Source organism: Vicugna pacos, chromosome 32 (genome assembly GCF_048564905.1).
Source record: "Vicugna pacos chromosome 32, VicPac4, whole genome shotgun sequence".
NCBI classification, from domain to species: Eukaryota; Metazoa; Chordata; class Mammalia; order Artiodactyla; family Camelidae; genus Vicugna; species Vicugna pacos.
This window is the reverse complement of record NC_133018.1, coordinates 1,830,325-1,847,093: the sequence shown is the minus strand read 5'-3', so window position 1 is coordinate 1,847,093 and position 16,769 is coordinate 1,830,325. Positions and strand designations below refer to the sequence as shown.

General features: G+C 55.0%; 1 protein-coding gene across 6 annotated transcripts in view; it reads right to left on the bottom strand.

Moving 5' to 3' along the window:
- The window catches only part of HIRA (histone cell cycle regulator), a 55,866-nt gene extending 39,339 nt beyond the window's left edge, over positions 1-16,527 (bottom strand). For 2 of the 6 annotated variants that reach the window (XM_031670284.2, XM_031670283.2), the window contains exons 1-4: positions 2,916-3,101; positions 1,837-1,927; positions 584-678; positions 339-407 (exon numbers count right to left, since the gene is read on the bottom strand). Coding sequence is in view for 3 of the 6 variants with exons in the window: in XM_031670280.2 (XP_031526140.1) it covers positions 584-678; positions 1,837-1,927; positions 3,108-3,218; positions 4,476-4,538; positions 16,236-16,272 (397 nt within the window). In the remaining 3 variants the exon portion in view is untranslated. The other 4 variants (XM_031670285.2, XM_031670282.2, XM_031670280.2 and 1 more) reach the window with 3 other exon arrangements.
- Between the last annotated feature and the right edge of the window lie 242 nt (positions 16,528-16,769).

The window sequence follows — 16,769 nt, the reverse complement described above, 5'->3', positions numbered from 1 at the left end:
TCAAGCCTTCCCCACCCTGGCCCCATGTTCGCTGTCTTGCACGTCACATGGCAAGACCCAGCAGTGCTGATGCCGCCAACCTGCTCTGACACCAAGCCTCTCTGGCCTCTGCTGCCCTGCCTGGCAAACCCTTCTGGCCACTCCTGGCTGGACCGTGGGCTCTCTGAGGCAGCCCTGGCATCTAACTGAGCGCTATCAGCTTCAGTCCCGTCTGAACAACCGTCTCCTTCCACACCAAATCTACTTCAAACACTCTGCATACACATGCAAAGTCAGGTAAAAAGCCTTCTGGTGGCCCCAGTGTGCGGGTTTCTGTGGAATAAATAAAGTGCGCTTACGGACTGAGTGATCCACTGATGGAGGTAGTGACTCAGTTCATCAGGATAAACAGCGGAACGTGGGGAGTTCTACATTAAAGATACAAACATACACCCCATGAAGGCAGGAGTGGGGACGGTGACTACACGGACTTCGAGGGATGGCAAGGTCTGACCGACGGTGATGGGGAGGGTGGCCCAAGCTCAGGGCTGTTCTCAGGACCCAGGCAGTCCTGGGGCCGCCCACCCCTGGACCGCCCACTCACCCCCTGAGTGGCTCCGCAGGATGGACACACATCGCCACTGCTCCACGTTGGCCAGCTCGCCGCTGGAGCCGAGCACGGTGCTGGGCCCGATGTACCTGCATGAAAGGGGGGTCAGGAGGGCGCCCCAGAACCCCGGCACCACACAGCAGACAGACAGACCGTGATTGCGGGGTGCCCCGCTGGAGAACAGGGCTGACTAGGCAAGGGAGGGTCTGTGCCCAGGGGGAACATCGCATAGCTGCCACGCAGGACCCGCCCTAGGGTATAACTAGTGACAGCAGCAGCCTGCAGGCCATCGTGGAGAACAGGAGACCACACACACCATCCTCGCATGGAAGGTGGACCAGAAGGACACACAGGAAAAATTCCAACATATTAACCGTGGCTTTTCTTAGGTGGTGGGATTGTGGTGCTTTTCTTTAACATTTGTTCAGATTTCCGAATTGTGTACCAAATGTGCTGTTCATGTTGGCTAAGCAACAGCTTCAGGAGCAACTTTCCAGCCCTCCTGTAATGACTTGAACACCTCTGTCATCAGAGCTGAGGCACAGAAGTGCTCAGCCAGGGGCGTGGCTTCTGCCCCACAAGCAGTCCTGGGTCCTGCAGGTGTGGCATCAATGAGCCTCTTCACTCCTGTAAGTCCTCCTGAGCCCTAGGGAAGAGCTCACAGGAGCAGCTGGCTGGGCCGAAGGAGACAGTCTTTCCTTTCCAAGCCATGGCCAGAGGCCACTCCAGCTGAGCAGGAGGGGAGGGTCTGGTCCCCAGTCTGGTGGCCCCGGTGTCCCAGGACCCAGCCTGAGGGACTCGGCCTAGGTTCACAGGACAGTCTCCAGGAGGTGTGAGTGCATCATGGGTGCAGAACAGGGGTTTTTAGGGACAGCACGGGCTCCCCAGGACCCCAGGAGAGGCTGCCAGATAAAGGGGAACAGCCACAAGGGTGGCCCACACTCCTGCCCAGGATTCCGTCAGAGCACCCTGACTTCACCATCTGTGTTGGGGGCTTCATCTGAAGGACAGAACAAGGGAGCCACCGACGTCAGCCCCGGTAGGGATTAATCCTCCCTTTCAAGCAGAAGCCCTGCAGCCCCAAAAGGGGCACTGAGCAGGTCCCCAGGCAGCTGGGGGCACCTGCCTTCCTGCTCAGGCCCCAGTTGAGCCCTGGGGACTGGTGCCGGTAGGAGGAAAGTGCTGTGATGGAGACCAGCAAAGAAGCTTCTAAAAGTAATACAAGAAGAAAGGAAAATGATGCTTACGTAGCCCGCTTCCACACCATAATCAGTTTGTCATCTCCCCCAGAAGCTAAATACATCCCACTGTTTGACCACCGCACACAGTTCACACATGCTGGGAAGAAAAAAAAAAATAGGTGATGAAAATCCAGTAGTCATGCCCGTCTGCTCTGTGCCATTTGGCAAGATGCAGAGGGTTCACAAAACCTAACCCGCCTCATCTCCTCCAGGCACCTGTGGTGTGAGGGCCCCCAAAGAACCACCCCGTTCAAGCACTGACCTACTCATGCTGCAAGAATGAGCCAGAGCAAGGTCTGGAGGGGAAGCTATGTTATCTGAGAAGTGGCGGCGCTGGATCAGTCAGCAGAGGGAGGCTCATTTCCAGGGAAACTGATAAATAACTAAATCTCATCATTTCAAAAGGGCAGCCTAATGATGACAGTAGATCTTTCCAAGTAGAGAGAATTCTTGCAATGAGGGCATTTGCTAAAAAGGTCTAGGTGCCTTTTCCAGAACTTTCAGGGGAGTGGCTTGGTAGAGCATAAAACTCTGACTCCAAGCCACCTATCAGCTCTTTTAAATCCAGATCTCCCAAACTTGTCAGCACTGCAGGTAGACTGGTCCTGCACTTATAAACTGAGAGCAGCAGAACCTCTCTGGTCCTGGTGGTTCAGGGCCTTGGGAAGCCCCGTGACAGGAGGGATGTTACAATGTGTGGTCCACACGTGGCCTGTGAGTGACTTGTGCTCCGGCCAGAGGACACCGAGGCCGGGAGAGCAGGAGGGTGCAGTGCAAAGGAAGGGGACACAATGGCTAGGGAGCATCTCAGGGAGGCGGTGAGGTGGGGACCAGAGCCAGGTACAGCTACCCTGAGGTGCAGGGGCTGGAGACCCAGGCATGAACACAGGACAGGAAACCACAACACTGTCCAAAGGCCACAGGTGCCAGCAGGGGCCCGGGAGCCACATGGTGGCCTTCTGAAACTGTGGTGAGCTGTCTCTTGGGCACCCTTCCCCAGATCCCTACTGCTTCCAGGCTGCTGGCCCCAAAGCCCCATGGAATCAGGCAGTAACGACTCATGAGCAGGAAATCACCAGAGGTACCTGCAGACTGTCCAAAGGTGGTTCTGTGGGCGGGCCGAGTCTTCTGCAGAATAACTCACCCAGGCGTGCAGCAGCATCTGTGCCTTCAGACGGCAGGCCGAGGGGGCTACCGCCGCACTAGTCACAGACACGCGTGCTAACCTTGGGCACTGTGCCGACACGCAAAGCCTGCAAAGGGCCACCCTGTAATACCTAAGTGATTGTCCATCTGGCAAAGCATCTTGGGGACATTTTCATCCTTCTCGTCATCCTCCTGGAGGACTGGAGACATATTCCAGATCACAACCTTCCCAGAATCCTGTCCTGGAACGGAGGAGCAGAAACAACCCAATGTGTAAGGAGTGCCAGCAGGAGCCTGTGACTGTCTTCACTCAGCTGTCCCAAGTCAGGGGTAACCAGATCAGAGGAACCAGAATTGCTCACGGACATCACAGGCACAAGTAAGGGGAAATGCGGGCCAGGGATCAGAAATGGCAGACTCGGGAGGAGGCTGAGGACAGCCTGACTCTAAAGGAACAACCCTGGACTCAACTCCAGTCTGGCCTCTAGCACGGATCCACCAGGGGCCCCATGAAGGTCCTCACCCCCACCCAGGACACAGACCCTCATCTGTAATGCAAAGAGGCTGGAAAAGCCGACGTCCCGGAGTGCCCCCCGCTCTGCGCTCGGGCAGCCCAGCTGCTGCTCCCACAGCTGCCCGGATGCTTTGAGAACCAAGTCTGAAATGGGCCCTCACACAAGAGAGGGGACAGATCATGACCTCATCGGCCCCTTGCAGTCACCTATAGATGGGACGTCAACTAAGAGGGCATTCAGGGTTCCTGGGGTCATAAGGTGATGTACACTCTGCTTTGCCTTTCCATAATGGCTTCTCTTTCTGACTTCCGTTACTGACAACTGACAAAAGGGCAGCCCTCACCTAACTTTGTGTCATCAATGGCAGGACCTGAAAATGCCTGGAAATGGATGCGTCAAAATTTCCATTAAGCACACCTGAAGTTGCTACCTGGCCCGCTCAGCACACTTTCTGGGCGGCTCTCCTGGGCCTTCCTACACCGAGTAGGTGGGAGGTGCAGCTCCTCTGGCAGACAAGGAGAAAACCCCGGCCCCCCCAGCCAGGCCCAGAGCTCCTGGGTGATGCAGTGGAACTCCAGTCGAGCTTCTCTGAGCCCAGAAAATGGGCCTAATAACTACATAACTGACTTCATTATTCAACCACCTCCTCCCTCCTGGGGTGAGAAAATGCTGCCGGAGCTCTGACAAGGGACCCAGAGCCCTTGCCTCCGGGGCCGGGCCACTCTCCATGCTCAATCAGGTTGGGCCCGGGATGTAGACTGATTTCAGTATTAACCCAATCAATAGGAGTCATGAAGATAAACCTGCCACCAAAATATTTACAGAGCACACTGGGGCCAAAAACAGGTTTTGAGGTGGCCTGTTCAGATGTAAACTGTCACATCCGTTCTGAAGATCAGCACATCCTCTCTCCAGCTCGTGGGCCACCGGGGGCAGTAGGGCATGGCAGCGGGCAGGAGCCCCTCTAGTGCTCTGTCAACATACCTTGTCCTCCAGTTGCGAACTTGGTTCCGTCAGGGTGAATATCAACTGAAAAAATTGGCTTGCCTGGAAGAAAGAAAAAAGAAATATAACATCTACCTTGCTTTTATTCACTGGAGAATAGACACAGACTCAGCCATTTAAAATACTGGTCATTCAAACAATATCTTGAACCACTGCTCCTAGGAAGAAAAATAGGCCACTGGTAAATGACCTGTGAGTAAAGGGAGTGATTTAACTTTCAGTTAAAGTATAATCTGCTAAGACTCTCCAAGCGACTTCAAATAGCTGCAAGTCAGAAAGTGGGACAAAGCATCAATCACTGGAATGACCGAGCCTGCAGACCCAGGCACTCAGAGACAGACCCCTGGGACAAGACCCCGCCCCTCCCGGGGCGCACACTTATAAAGGCCACGAGCTCTTCGTGCCAACAGCCACACAACTGTGTGGCTTACACAGTGGTGCCATCTTCCCTCCCATAGGTCTGCACTTGGCCGGCAGCCCAGACACAGGGAACCTGCCCCAGCTTTCCCACCTGGCCCTCTGGCAGCTGGGCAGGACCAGTGGCGGCAAAGCAAGGCCCACTTCCCTCACCACGCTCCAGCTCCCTGGAGCCCTCCCGAGCATCTGCGTGGTGGCAAAGTCCACGGAGAGCCGGCCTTCTTGATGTAACCCTGCAGTAAGGGCTGGCATGAATGTCAGGACCAGGGGACGTGCATTCTTGCCCATGTTGGTCATCACGAGGTCGCAGGGGAAGCAGCTATGCACGGCCACCAGAGAACAGGCGCACCAAGTGTGAAGGCCTTCCTGTCTTGGGGAGCAAGGAGCAGTGCAAGGCAAGGCTGGGAATCACACCCCGCATTGTTTTGCTCCAGAACTTACTGAGTTCCAACAACACAGCTACGCAATAGGCCCTGGTCACGCTGGCGGCTCTGGCTTGGTCCCTGAGCCAGAGCTCCAGAGCGATAGCTCACATTCGGCCAGGTGGCAGCTGACCGGACCTGGGGCACATGTGGTGTGCTCAAAGTGGTTCCATGCTGGGAAATACAGCCCGGCTGCCCTGGGCACTGGTTCTAAGGGCTCACGAGACGGGCCTGACACAGCCTGCACTTGCACCTGCACCAGCAGCAGAAAGCGGTCAAAGGCCCAAGGAGAGCCCGCCTGCCAGACGGTGCAGACCCCAGTAGTCCCACCTTAACCTTCAGGAGAAGGGCCTGTCCGTTGGCTACAGGAGGGCCGTGCAGAGAGCACGGGGAAGGGACTGGAGGCGTCATCACTCAGGCTGGCAGGGCCACACCCTCCTGGGCCAGGGTCTGCCAGCTGCCACTGAGAACGTGCCACCCTCCCCACAGGCTGACGGCTGGAGGAAGCAGTTGTGAGAAGGAGGTGGCTGCCTCTCTGGGCCATGAGGAGTGCACCTCAGGAAGGGCTAGAGAGACAGGAGGGTTGGGGCTGTGGGACTGCAAGACCACAGTGCCAAGACCCAACCAGGATCCTGCCGGACACCAGAACGACCAGCTGGCACCCCCTTAGGAAAGGCAGAAGAGCAGATATCTCAAGGGTGGTGAGGAGGGCGGTGGGGGAGCCTGGAGGTTTTAGCTAATAGAAGCAACAGAAGCAGTGTGGTGGCACTTGTGGCCTTAAGGGAGGCCCAGCAGCCCAGCACCTGCGCTCTGGAGAGAGCCAGCTGCTATGCAGGGAGTCCGGACACCCTGAGACCACTGTGCTGAGGGAGGTCCTAGCTGTCCACACCGAGAGGACCGAAGAACCCAGTCCCCCGTGAGAACTAAGGCCTGGGACACAGGACCCCAGGCTTCTAGCCCCAGGCTGCCTGACCCCCACAGGTTCCATGAGGAGCCTTGCCTATGTGCAGAATCACAAGCAATGAAACCGGGGCTTTAAGCTGGCAGGTCTGTTATACAGGAGATAACCCAAGATGCCAATTCAGTCACTTTTCTGCTTAAGCCAAACTGCGCTGGGGATTTCTCATTTTAACCAAAAAAGTTCAGCTGAGCCAGCATTGGTCTTTGTAAGGCATCAGCAAGGACCACCCGGGCCCTCGGAGCGCCTTTCAGCTCCTGAAGTCTGTGAGCTGCAGGGTGTTTCCTCGAGGAGAACTTACCCACCAGTCAGCCCGACTCCTCGAGAGTACACAGAGCCTGGGAGGCTGACGGGGGCTCCGCTGCCCGGATCCTTCCCACCACACCCACTCTGACAAAAAAGAGAATCACCTATGACCCAGCAGTTCCACTTTTGGATTTATACACAGAAGAACTGAAATTAGAGTCTCAAAGAATATTTGTACATCTACCTTCATAGCAGTATTAGTCACAGTAGCTAAGAGGTGGAAGCAACCCAAGTTGTCTATTGATGGATGAATGGGTAAGTAAAATGGGGGTCCAACCACATGATGGAATATTACTCAGCAATGAAAAGGAAATTCTGACACAAGATACAATATGCATGAACCTTGAAGACATGTTAGTTAACATAAGCCACTCACAAGCACAGATACTGCATGATTCCACTTACATGAAGTTCCTACAGTTTCAAGTTCACAGAGACAGAAAGTAGAAGGGGGTTTGCCAGGGGCTGGGGGCGGGGTGGGGAGTTGCTGCTTCAAGGGCACGGAGTTTCAGTTTAGTGAGATGAAAGGTTCTGAGGACCCATTGTGCAACATGAATGTATGGAACACTACTGAATTACAGGTTAAAAGATGGTTAAGATGGTAAATTTTATGTTTATTTTGTGACTACTTAAAAAAATGCTAACCAAAATCAAACCAAACCAAACCAATATGTATATAAGCTGGAGGGGCCTGGGAGGGAGGTGGGTGTGGCTGTAAAAAATGTGGAACTAATCGGTCTTGACTGTGGCGCATCCACGAACCTACACACAGTGAAAATGAGCGCAGGACTTGCTTATCGGCCATGTCCACACAGACAAGCGCCACAAATAAATGTGGGAAAATCAGCGTAAGATTCTGGAGTCTGCCAGTGTTCATGTGACATTACACTCCAGTTGGGCAAAATGTGACCACTGGGAGAAACTGGGCAAAACATACAGAGACTCTCTCTGTGAGGGACAAACACATACACAGTCTGTTTTCTAAAGGCTGTGTATATGCATGTGTATAACACAAAGGTAATTAACACAGCTAAATATCAAAACACCAGTGGCTGTCATAACAAAACCGATCCTTTTCTTGTGCAGGAGGGGCTATAACGAGAACCTCCTGGGGAGACTCCTGCCCCATTGCTCTCGGGGGCAGGTACCTATCCAGCTGCCACTGGCCTCTCATCCTTAACTTCATCACAACATAACTGCTGGTCTTTCCAGCCCAAACCTGCCCACCTTGGACAGGAGAACAATAAGCCCTCACAACAGCTTGCACAACTCGCTGCAACTTCCCTGGCCTCATCTGCTGGCCCCTGGCCCCTCTCTGCTCTCAGATGGCATGGGGTGCTACCATGCAGCACCCAACCCAGCCTGGTCCTCTCTCTGAGGCCCACCCTAACCTCCCTCCCTGAAAGCACTCCCTCCCCAGCCCCTGGAGCAACCTCTTGCACACGTATAGTTTCCTCCACTGGATGTCTGTCCACTCTACCCACCGGAAGGTCTGTGCCAAGAGCTTAGTGATGTGGTCTGTTTCAGCCATGGCGCGGTCCCCAGGACCTAGTGGCTGGGCACACAGTTGGCGCTCAGTAAACACCTGCTGTTGTTCGTGGCTGAGAAGGCCCAGAGCAAAGATCCCAGATTCTAACACTCCTCAGTACCACTGGCACCCTGATATCAGGAAGGCAGGCTCCTGCTCTCCCAAGGAGGGGACTCAGGCTAGTGTCTGAGTGTCTGTGGCTGTCATCTCTCCCGCTATCAACCACAACGACCTCTCCAGTCCCCTCAGGTCAGCGCAACCACAGGGACATGTCAGGGTGCCAGGTGCCTGAGAGCGCACACAGCACAGGAAGGAAGCTGTAGCAACCCCGTGACCGTTTTCTGTTGTTTTTGCCACGAATTAGAGTTGAAGAAAGTGACAGGTACATCGTGTGCAAACCTTACTCACTCCTGCAGCTTCTGCCAACATATAATCAAGAAAGTTCTGGTGTTTCCTCATACTCTTTTCTCCTCTAATTTTACAGAACAGAGATATTCCCTGAAAATTATCTGCAAGATGAAGTTCCATAAATACAGTCATCTCTCCTACCTGGTTCCATTAGAAAGTTAAGAGCGACTGAAACAACACCCCTCCCCATAGGGGGAAAATCTGTTAGCTTAACAACCACACAGTGAAGAAAATGATGCTACAGTTAATATTGTATCATATATTTGACAGTTGCTAAGAGAGTAAATCTTAAAAGTTCTCATCAAGAAAAAATAATCCTGTAACTATGTGAGGTGACAGATGTTAAATAGACTCACTGTGATCATTTTGCAACATATACAAATATCGAATCATTACGTTGTACACCTGAAACTAATACAATGTTGTTTATCAATTTAAAAAAAGAAAAATAGATCTACAATATTATTTATATGGAAGATGCAGTGGAAACACTTTAGCTGTCTGAAGGGAGGCTATTCAAAAAAAAATAAAAACCCAATGGATTTGCAATGATATTGGGCATTGGGCTAAGACTTTAAGCAATTCAGATATTTTTATAATCTGGTATACATAATAAATAGCACCAAATTACCCTCTTATATTTTCCAAATGGTCTGAGAGACCACATAAAAAAGTTTTAACAATGTATTCTTTTTGCATTTTCTCATTTTTCCTACACTGAACAGGTATTACTTTTATTAAAAAATTATTTTATATTTTCCGAATGACAAGTATCAAACCACAAAGTGCTTCATTATCCAGATCCGCACACAACATTAAGGCATCCTAGTAAAATCAGATTTGGCAACTGTCACAGCCAAAAAGAGAAGGAGCCACCCTGTTTCTCAACAGCAGTCTGAGTCCAGGATGGAGACCAAGTCCGAGAAGGAGCCCTAGCTGGAGCCAGAGCGTCTGGCAGGGCAAGACCCGGGCGGGCAGTCTGGGAAGGCCCTGTGCGGTCTGCTCCCTCCCTCCCTAGCTGCCCCTTTCCCAGTCTCACTGATTCCATGGGGTCCCCTTTGCCCCCTTACCTCACACCCCACATTTGACCTCGCGACTCCACATTCACTGGAACTTTCTGGGGAGGAGGAAACGTTCCAAATCTCTGATGGGGGAACACGTGTTTGTGAAAACACATCACATAGTAGGCTTAATGCCTGTGCATTTCACTATGTAAATTACACATACAAACACGCGTGTAATGCTCCCAATGCTCATGACACTCTGGGTCCAGCCCTCTCTCAGCCGCCAACACCACCTGGTCACCCTGCCCAGACCAGGGCTGCAGCCTTGCGGCAAGTTCCCCTTTGCCCCCTTGCCCGCTGAGTCCCAGCACAGAAAGACCTCTAAGACCCTCCTCAGGCCGCCTTCCTCCTCTGCGCCCATCATGCTGAGAACCAGTGCCCACGGGTCCTGGGTACTGTCGGTTCCAGCTCCGCCACCATCCCGACTCCTCCTCAAACCCACCAGGCAATTTCTGGCTCCTCCCTCAGCCGGCAGCCTCTCTCACCTCCATCAGGCCTATGTGGTGGCCACTGTGCCCGTCCAGGGGCCCTCCCTCTAGGAATAAAGCCCCCCAGGAGCTCCTCAGTAATTCTCCACTCACAACAAGGTCTCTGCTCACATGTGCCACAAAGCACTGCATTTAAAACTCTCCCCACCACCTCTACCCCAGGCTCACCTGTCTGCTGCTTCTCCCACACCCACCCGCCCACCACTGTGACGCCCCATTTGTGATGCCCCCAGTACGCCCCTCCTGGCATCCCCTTCTTACACAGGACGCCCCGCAGATGCCCTCCCAGTCTCACTGCCTAGTCCACGTGCAGCCCCCCACCTCGCCCCACAATCACTCTCATGACCTGCTGAGGGGATGAATTCATCGAGTGCCCTTCTGTGCGGGAACTGCTGGAGGGTGCAGAGACCAGGAGTCCGCTTGGATGAAGGCCTATCCTGGCCCTCGAGTGAGCTGTGCTGCCTTCTGTCTGCTCCCCACTGCCGGGGCTATGGCCAGGCAGCTTCCTTGCCCTGGGTTGGCTAATGCATCAAGGCAGGTATTGCTTTCAAAAGCAGCAAGTTTTGACCTAAATGGGTTTTTATTTTGCCAGCATTTGCGATCTGTTTTGTTTCATCGATGCCCCCTCCTGAAAGAACAGCAAGACACAACTATGTAAGTGGGCTCCCTGGGGAGGACCTGGGTGAAATGTGTCCCTGCGTCACTGGAACCCCCACCGGACTCCACCACAAGGTCTGACGTATTTGTGGCACCAGCCAGAATGAACAGCAAGTTTTATGAAACAAGTAACTCTACCAGTCAAGGCAGCAGACATGGTGGGCTACATGTCTGCCGGCCACCTCCCATCCACCTCCTGCGCACTCAGTTACTGCGTGCCCCTGAGCTGCTGGCCTGGCTCAGCGCTCTGAGGGCTTACTTTCAGTGGTGTGGTCAGCTACCTCTGGCTACAGCAGATGTCAGCAGGTAGCAGGGACCGTGTGAGGGAGGGTGCGGGACCGAGCTGGCCCCAGCAGGCAAATGGGGCCGACTCAAAGTCCACGACTAGGGCATAGCTCCCCCACCCCCCCAGTTCCTCCCTGAGAACATTCTGCTGATACCCCTCGACTGGAGGACTCTCAAAAACCAAATGCCAGAGAAGGTGCACTGGGCACCTCAACAGAAAGCCCTGGCCCCCTGAGTGCCAGAAGCAGCCCTGCCTGGGGGGTTCTGGTCCCAAGCTGCACCCCGTGGTTTCTGAGGCTATTCCCAAGGAGGAAAGGTAGCCCAGCTCTCCAAGCCGAAGGGGCCAGCCTCAGCACTGAGACCTCTGCTTGGTTCCAGCTTGCTCCCCTAGTGACCAAGCAGGTGAAGGTAATGCAGGGCCCTCACCTCTGGTCTGGCCCCGGGGGTCCCCCACCTCACTCAACCTACGCTTCCTTCTGCAAACTGTCCTGTCAGAGGTGCTACAGGTCACAGAAGCACCACGGATAACCCAGGAGCTCACAGCCAGTCCTAAGAAGGGTCAGCTTCAAGGTGCTCTGGTGAGCAGCTCGAGGAGCCCCGACTTTCCACCCTCCCCTCCTGTCCTGCCATGTGGGCCCATCCTTGCGGTCACAGGCTGGCTGCCACACGCAGGGTAGGGGAGTCCAGAGGAGAGATGGGATGGGCGGCTCAAGCACCCCTTCTTCCCCGACTCCCCACGAGCCCCCAGCAGCACCCCTCCTAGTCGTACCGGCTGGAACGGCCCCCCTGTGCCTGGTCCCCAACTTGTCCCTGGCCGTCACCCACACTCCGGCTTAGGGCCATCAAGACTTGCCCCTGCAGCAGAAGGCAGACACGTGCTCACATCCCTGCTCCGTCCCACTCCCACAGAGCTTTCAGCTCCCTCCCGAGGCTCTCAGCCCTCCTCCATCCAGCCTCTGCCTTCACGGTCCTCCGGTCCTCCTGGGTCCAGACTCAGCCCAAGGGCGCACCAACAAACCAGGCCCTCCTTCCTGGGGCTGCCATCTGCCCTGATTCTGGAGCATGGCCTGTTCCCCTTCCTCCTAGCACACAGCTTCCTCATCACCTCTGATCTCCAGAACTTCTCTCCAGAGGGATCCAATGTCTGGTGCATAAGTCAGTGAAAACGCCACAAGTGGGTTACCCACAGCAAACTCCACCCACACTTCTTCTGAATCTTCTCCAGATGAAACCTGGTTATTTTTTAAATCAACCCACTGTCTTCAGGCATAAGACAGTGAGAGACTGTGAAGAGAGCTTGCATCTCCTGAGCCCTTGCCGGTGAGCAGCTGTTACCGGCCTCATGAAACCGACCCGTGTGAGATGTGTCGAGAACCTTCTGTGACACACACTTGCTGAGCAGCAGAGCATGGAGACTCAAGAGCAGGACTACATGATTCCAGAATAAAAGGCACAACTCTTGTCTCCAAGAAGCTTACGACCTAGTTGGAAGGATGAGACAAACAGGTGAAAAGGCAGGTAACTGTAAAGCTTTCCTTGCCCAGAGCACTTTCTCAGCCAGGCACCGCCACGTGCTCACGGGGGAGTGTCTTCTGTGCTGCAGTGTGACCAGCAGCCATCCCGTGCTCCTTCTACTGGACACCAGCAGCAACCTTCCTGCTGGGAAACCAAGAACATCTCCAGACAACGGCCGGCCGAGGACCCCTGGTCTGAGCAACCGCCCGGTTTATCTTAATGACTCTGTGATCACAACGTGTCAGTCTGGGTCCCTCCTCGCCCGTTCACCAAGATAGGTCTGCAGAGGCCCCAGTAGCTGTGTGGGGCCTGTCCACACCCGACCTGGCTCCATTGTTGCACCACCCTTCCCCACACTCCCCCTTCCCCAAGATGCGGTGTGTCTCAGCAGGGCGTCTTCAATCCTTCGTGGAGTGAGACAGGGCAGGGAAATAATCCGATCACAGGACAGAGAAAACACACACCTACAGCAATGTGATTAACTGACAAATCATCCCATTATAGAAAACTGGCCAAACACCTTTCTACAACACTGCCATCAAAGTGTGAGCCAGAGGCCAAAGGAGGACGAGGTCTTTCAGTCCCCGACCTTCTGGTTAGAATGGGCTTCACTGCAGAGCTGCACACAAACCCCGTGAGAATTCCAGAAGGACTCTCAAGAACGAAGACCCAGGGACGTGAAGAACCGTGAATCTCAATAAAATTTTCTCAACGTACAAATACATTTTTCTACAACCAAAAGCCCAAACTGCTTTCACTTTCTGACCAATACATGGTCATAACCTAACTTAGAAATGAACCTTATTTTGGCCAAGCCTAAAATAAAATATTAACGGAATACTATAGCCAAGAACAGAGTAAACAAGGTGGCTGTGTGACAACAGTGCCTAACATATGACTTCCGTGTACACGAGAAGCATCATCAGCTCTTGCTGCACATCTTAATCAAAGACAGTCTTTTACATCTGGGACGGCGAAATGCAGGGAGGAGCACGTTTCTTCAGCTTTAGCGAGGCCCAGAAGTGGAGCCACAAGTGCAAGACTTAAAGCTGATAAACGATGGTGTGTGGTAGTCAGTCTGATTCCAAGTTCAAGGCTCGTTACTGTGATATGACTTAAAGATCTATGAACTTCCTGATCACCTTAGAACAGTGATTCTCAGATGGGGATGATCTGGCCAACAGGAACACTGGCAACATTTGGAGACACTTTCAATTGTCACAACAGGGTATGTGTGTGAAGGTGCTACTGGCATTGGGTGGGGAGAGGCCAGGGACGCTGCCAACGTCCCAAAACATGCAGGCTGGTCTCTACGACAACATGGTCCAAAATGTCCACAGCGCAGAGACTGAGAAACCCTGCCTTAGAGAAGAGGTCTTACCATCACCAAAGGCTGGAAAGACGAAGACCCAGAGCACACCCACCCCCAGTAGCTGCTTCCCCCTCGGCTTTCAACTTGCCCTCTCCAGGGCTTTCAACCTGCCCTCTCCAGCCACAGCCACAGGGAAAGTGCAGGGCTCGCTGGTCCTTCCCTCTCTGGACTCAGACACCAGAAAAAGTATGTTTGAGCTGAATAAGGAGTCAGGAGACAAGAATGCAGAGTTGGGAAGCCGGAAAGTGCAATGGTGCGCTCTCCAAAGCACCACACTCCTCTTGGTTTGTTAATCCCAAGTGCGGCCGGCAGTTTTCCTGCCCACCCCTCTCCCCACTCCAGGCAGCTCCTAACACCCATCAGTCTCTACGGGAGGCTCAGCAGTGATTCAGACCATCATTGTGTCCTTCAGGACAGCAGAAATTTATCCCCACAGCCCTGCCAAACACTCCATGGGACAGGGTGGATTTCAAGAGATTTTAAAAGAGAGGAAATTTGACAAAGAACAGGTTTTAAAGAGTCTCAATTGCTTTGATCACTGTCTATTAGGTTTCCAAAGCACTTTATAGCCTGGAGAGCCGTCTTCCTTCCCAAGAGAACACCGTAACTGGACCATGAAGACGGAGGGGCAGGTACCGCAGTTTCTGCTCTAGGATGGCAGAGAGGCCCCAGGCTCACTGCCCTGCCCACTCTGCCAGGCTGGGATGACTGGCTGCTGACCTGGTCACAGACTCTCACTCATTTGCACTTAAATAATTGCTTAAGCATCTTGACTGACTTATGCTTACACAGCATAAAACTTGTGTTCTACATAGAAGTTTGCCATCAAGTGAGAAATTATAGGGCAGAAGAGAGACTGGAGAACGGTCCGCTACACACACAAACTCATCCAGGCAAAGTGGTGCAAACTGCAAATTCCTTCAGATGCCACTCGCACAGCCGCAAACTCATAATACGACATTTCCTGATTCACCAGCACCACGGTGTGTAACTACTGAATGTCTGCCCTGTTCTCCAGAGAAGAGCTCACACTCACGTCAGGAAATGCTCTTGGAGAGCAACACAGGAGAGGCGAAACTAGACCCCCGCGCTTCTGCTTTCACGCACAGTAAGTCTCGCTGTCTCTGTAGGTCAGGGCCACCTCAGCTCCCAGCTGTGCCGGCCCACATCATCAAGTGCCCGTTGTGTGGAAGGCACTGCCGACAGTGACAGAGAACACGGTGGCGAGTGCCCGGAGTGCACACTCACAGGAACAGAGCACATTCAGAGCAACTCAGGATCAACGGTAACATCAGGAGAAAGCGACCTCACCCAGGCCTGAAAAATGAGGATGACGTCCTGCAGGAAACGGGACAGGGGAACACTGACTGAAGGAACAGACAGAGGCGGAAAGTGTCCAGGGATCAAGTTCAAAACTTAAAAGCTACATGCTTCAGAAAAGCAAGACCATCCACTCCACTTGCTCTAAAAGAAAACCGTGGCTCCCTCTAGTCACACAGCCAAGTAGAAAAGAGGAACGAATCAGGGTGACCCTTTGCTATCAGCAGGCAGGCAGGCCAGCCAGCTGTGGGCCCTGGGTCGTTCCCATGGGCTTCAGCACTGTCAACAAGGAGGTGGTGACTTTCTCCCCTCACCTCCTTGGGGAGCAAGTCCAACTCCTGCAGCAGGTGTGCAGACAAGATGGAACTGTGACGAAACTGCTGGTTGCCACGGGTTTCACTGTATGAGTCTCTTCCCAACCAGAGGCCTGGATGAGTCTGTTTCCCAGGGTGTGCTTTGGAGCCCCTGCCACAGAGCTAAGGAAGACCCTCTTCCAGAACACACCTCTGCCCTATGGGCCTCAACTCAAGTCACCCAGATGCTCCAGCTCAGAGTGCACGTGGTGCCTTGGGCTGCAGCCACAGTCCCCACTGGAGGCACTGTCACCAGATCCAGCCCTTCCGCATGGTAGAGCATGCCCATGCCAGGTCTGCACCCTACAACTGAAGGGCCACGGCGGGGATTCCGGCCCGGTTTCACACACTGGACCACCCTGCACGACCCAGCCGGCTCCTAGGGCTGCTCCCCGGGGCCAGGCCGCGACCCTTGCTCGGCCCACGGGTGGGTGGCCGGGGGCGAGGGCGGACGTGGCCGCGGCCGGGCGGAGCACGTGCCCAGCTCCCTAGCTCCCCGCGCGAGGGCAGAGTCCGCTCCCGCTGCCGGGGCACCGGGCACCTGGCATCGGAGTCAGGCAGGCAGAGCCTGCGCGCGCCTCCCGCCCAGCTCTGGACCCCGGCCCGGCTGCGGGCTCGGCTCTCCGCTACCCCCGCGCGCACTCACCATTGTGGTTGACCCAGGTCGGCTTCAGGAGCTTCATTGTTCGGCCGCCGCCGCCGGGCTGAGGCGAGAGCCGCGTCCCTCAGCGCGCCCGAGCCATGGAGCCGCCGCCGCCGCTGCCCGCGCCGCCCGCCCTTCGGCCGCTGCCCGCCCCGCGCTCTCAGCGCCGCCGCGCCATCTCCGGCCCGCGCCCCCCGCCGCCGCCGCCACAGCCGACCCCCGCGCTCGGCCGCCGCCGCCGCCGCCACAGCCGCATCCCCTGCGCCGCTCCTCCTCCGGCGGCTCCCGGGCAACGCCGGAAGTCACGGCGCGCACCTGCCAAACCGCCCCGGCGGGAAACCGCTCCCCGCGCGCACGGGCCGCCCGACTCCTCGGCCGGCCAGCGGGCGGGCAGGCGGGTCCGCCCCCCGGGGCCGTGAGCGAGGGGACGGCCGGCCGGGAGCAGGCGGGCGGGCGAGCAGGGTCAGGGGTGCGGAGGGCCGGCGGAGCCAGGCAGGGCGGCGCGGCGCGGACGGCCTCGCGGCTCCGCCCGCCGGT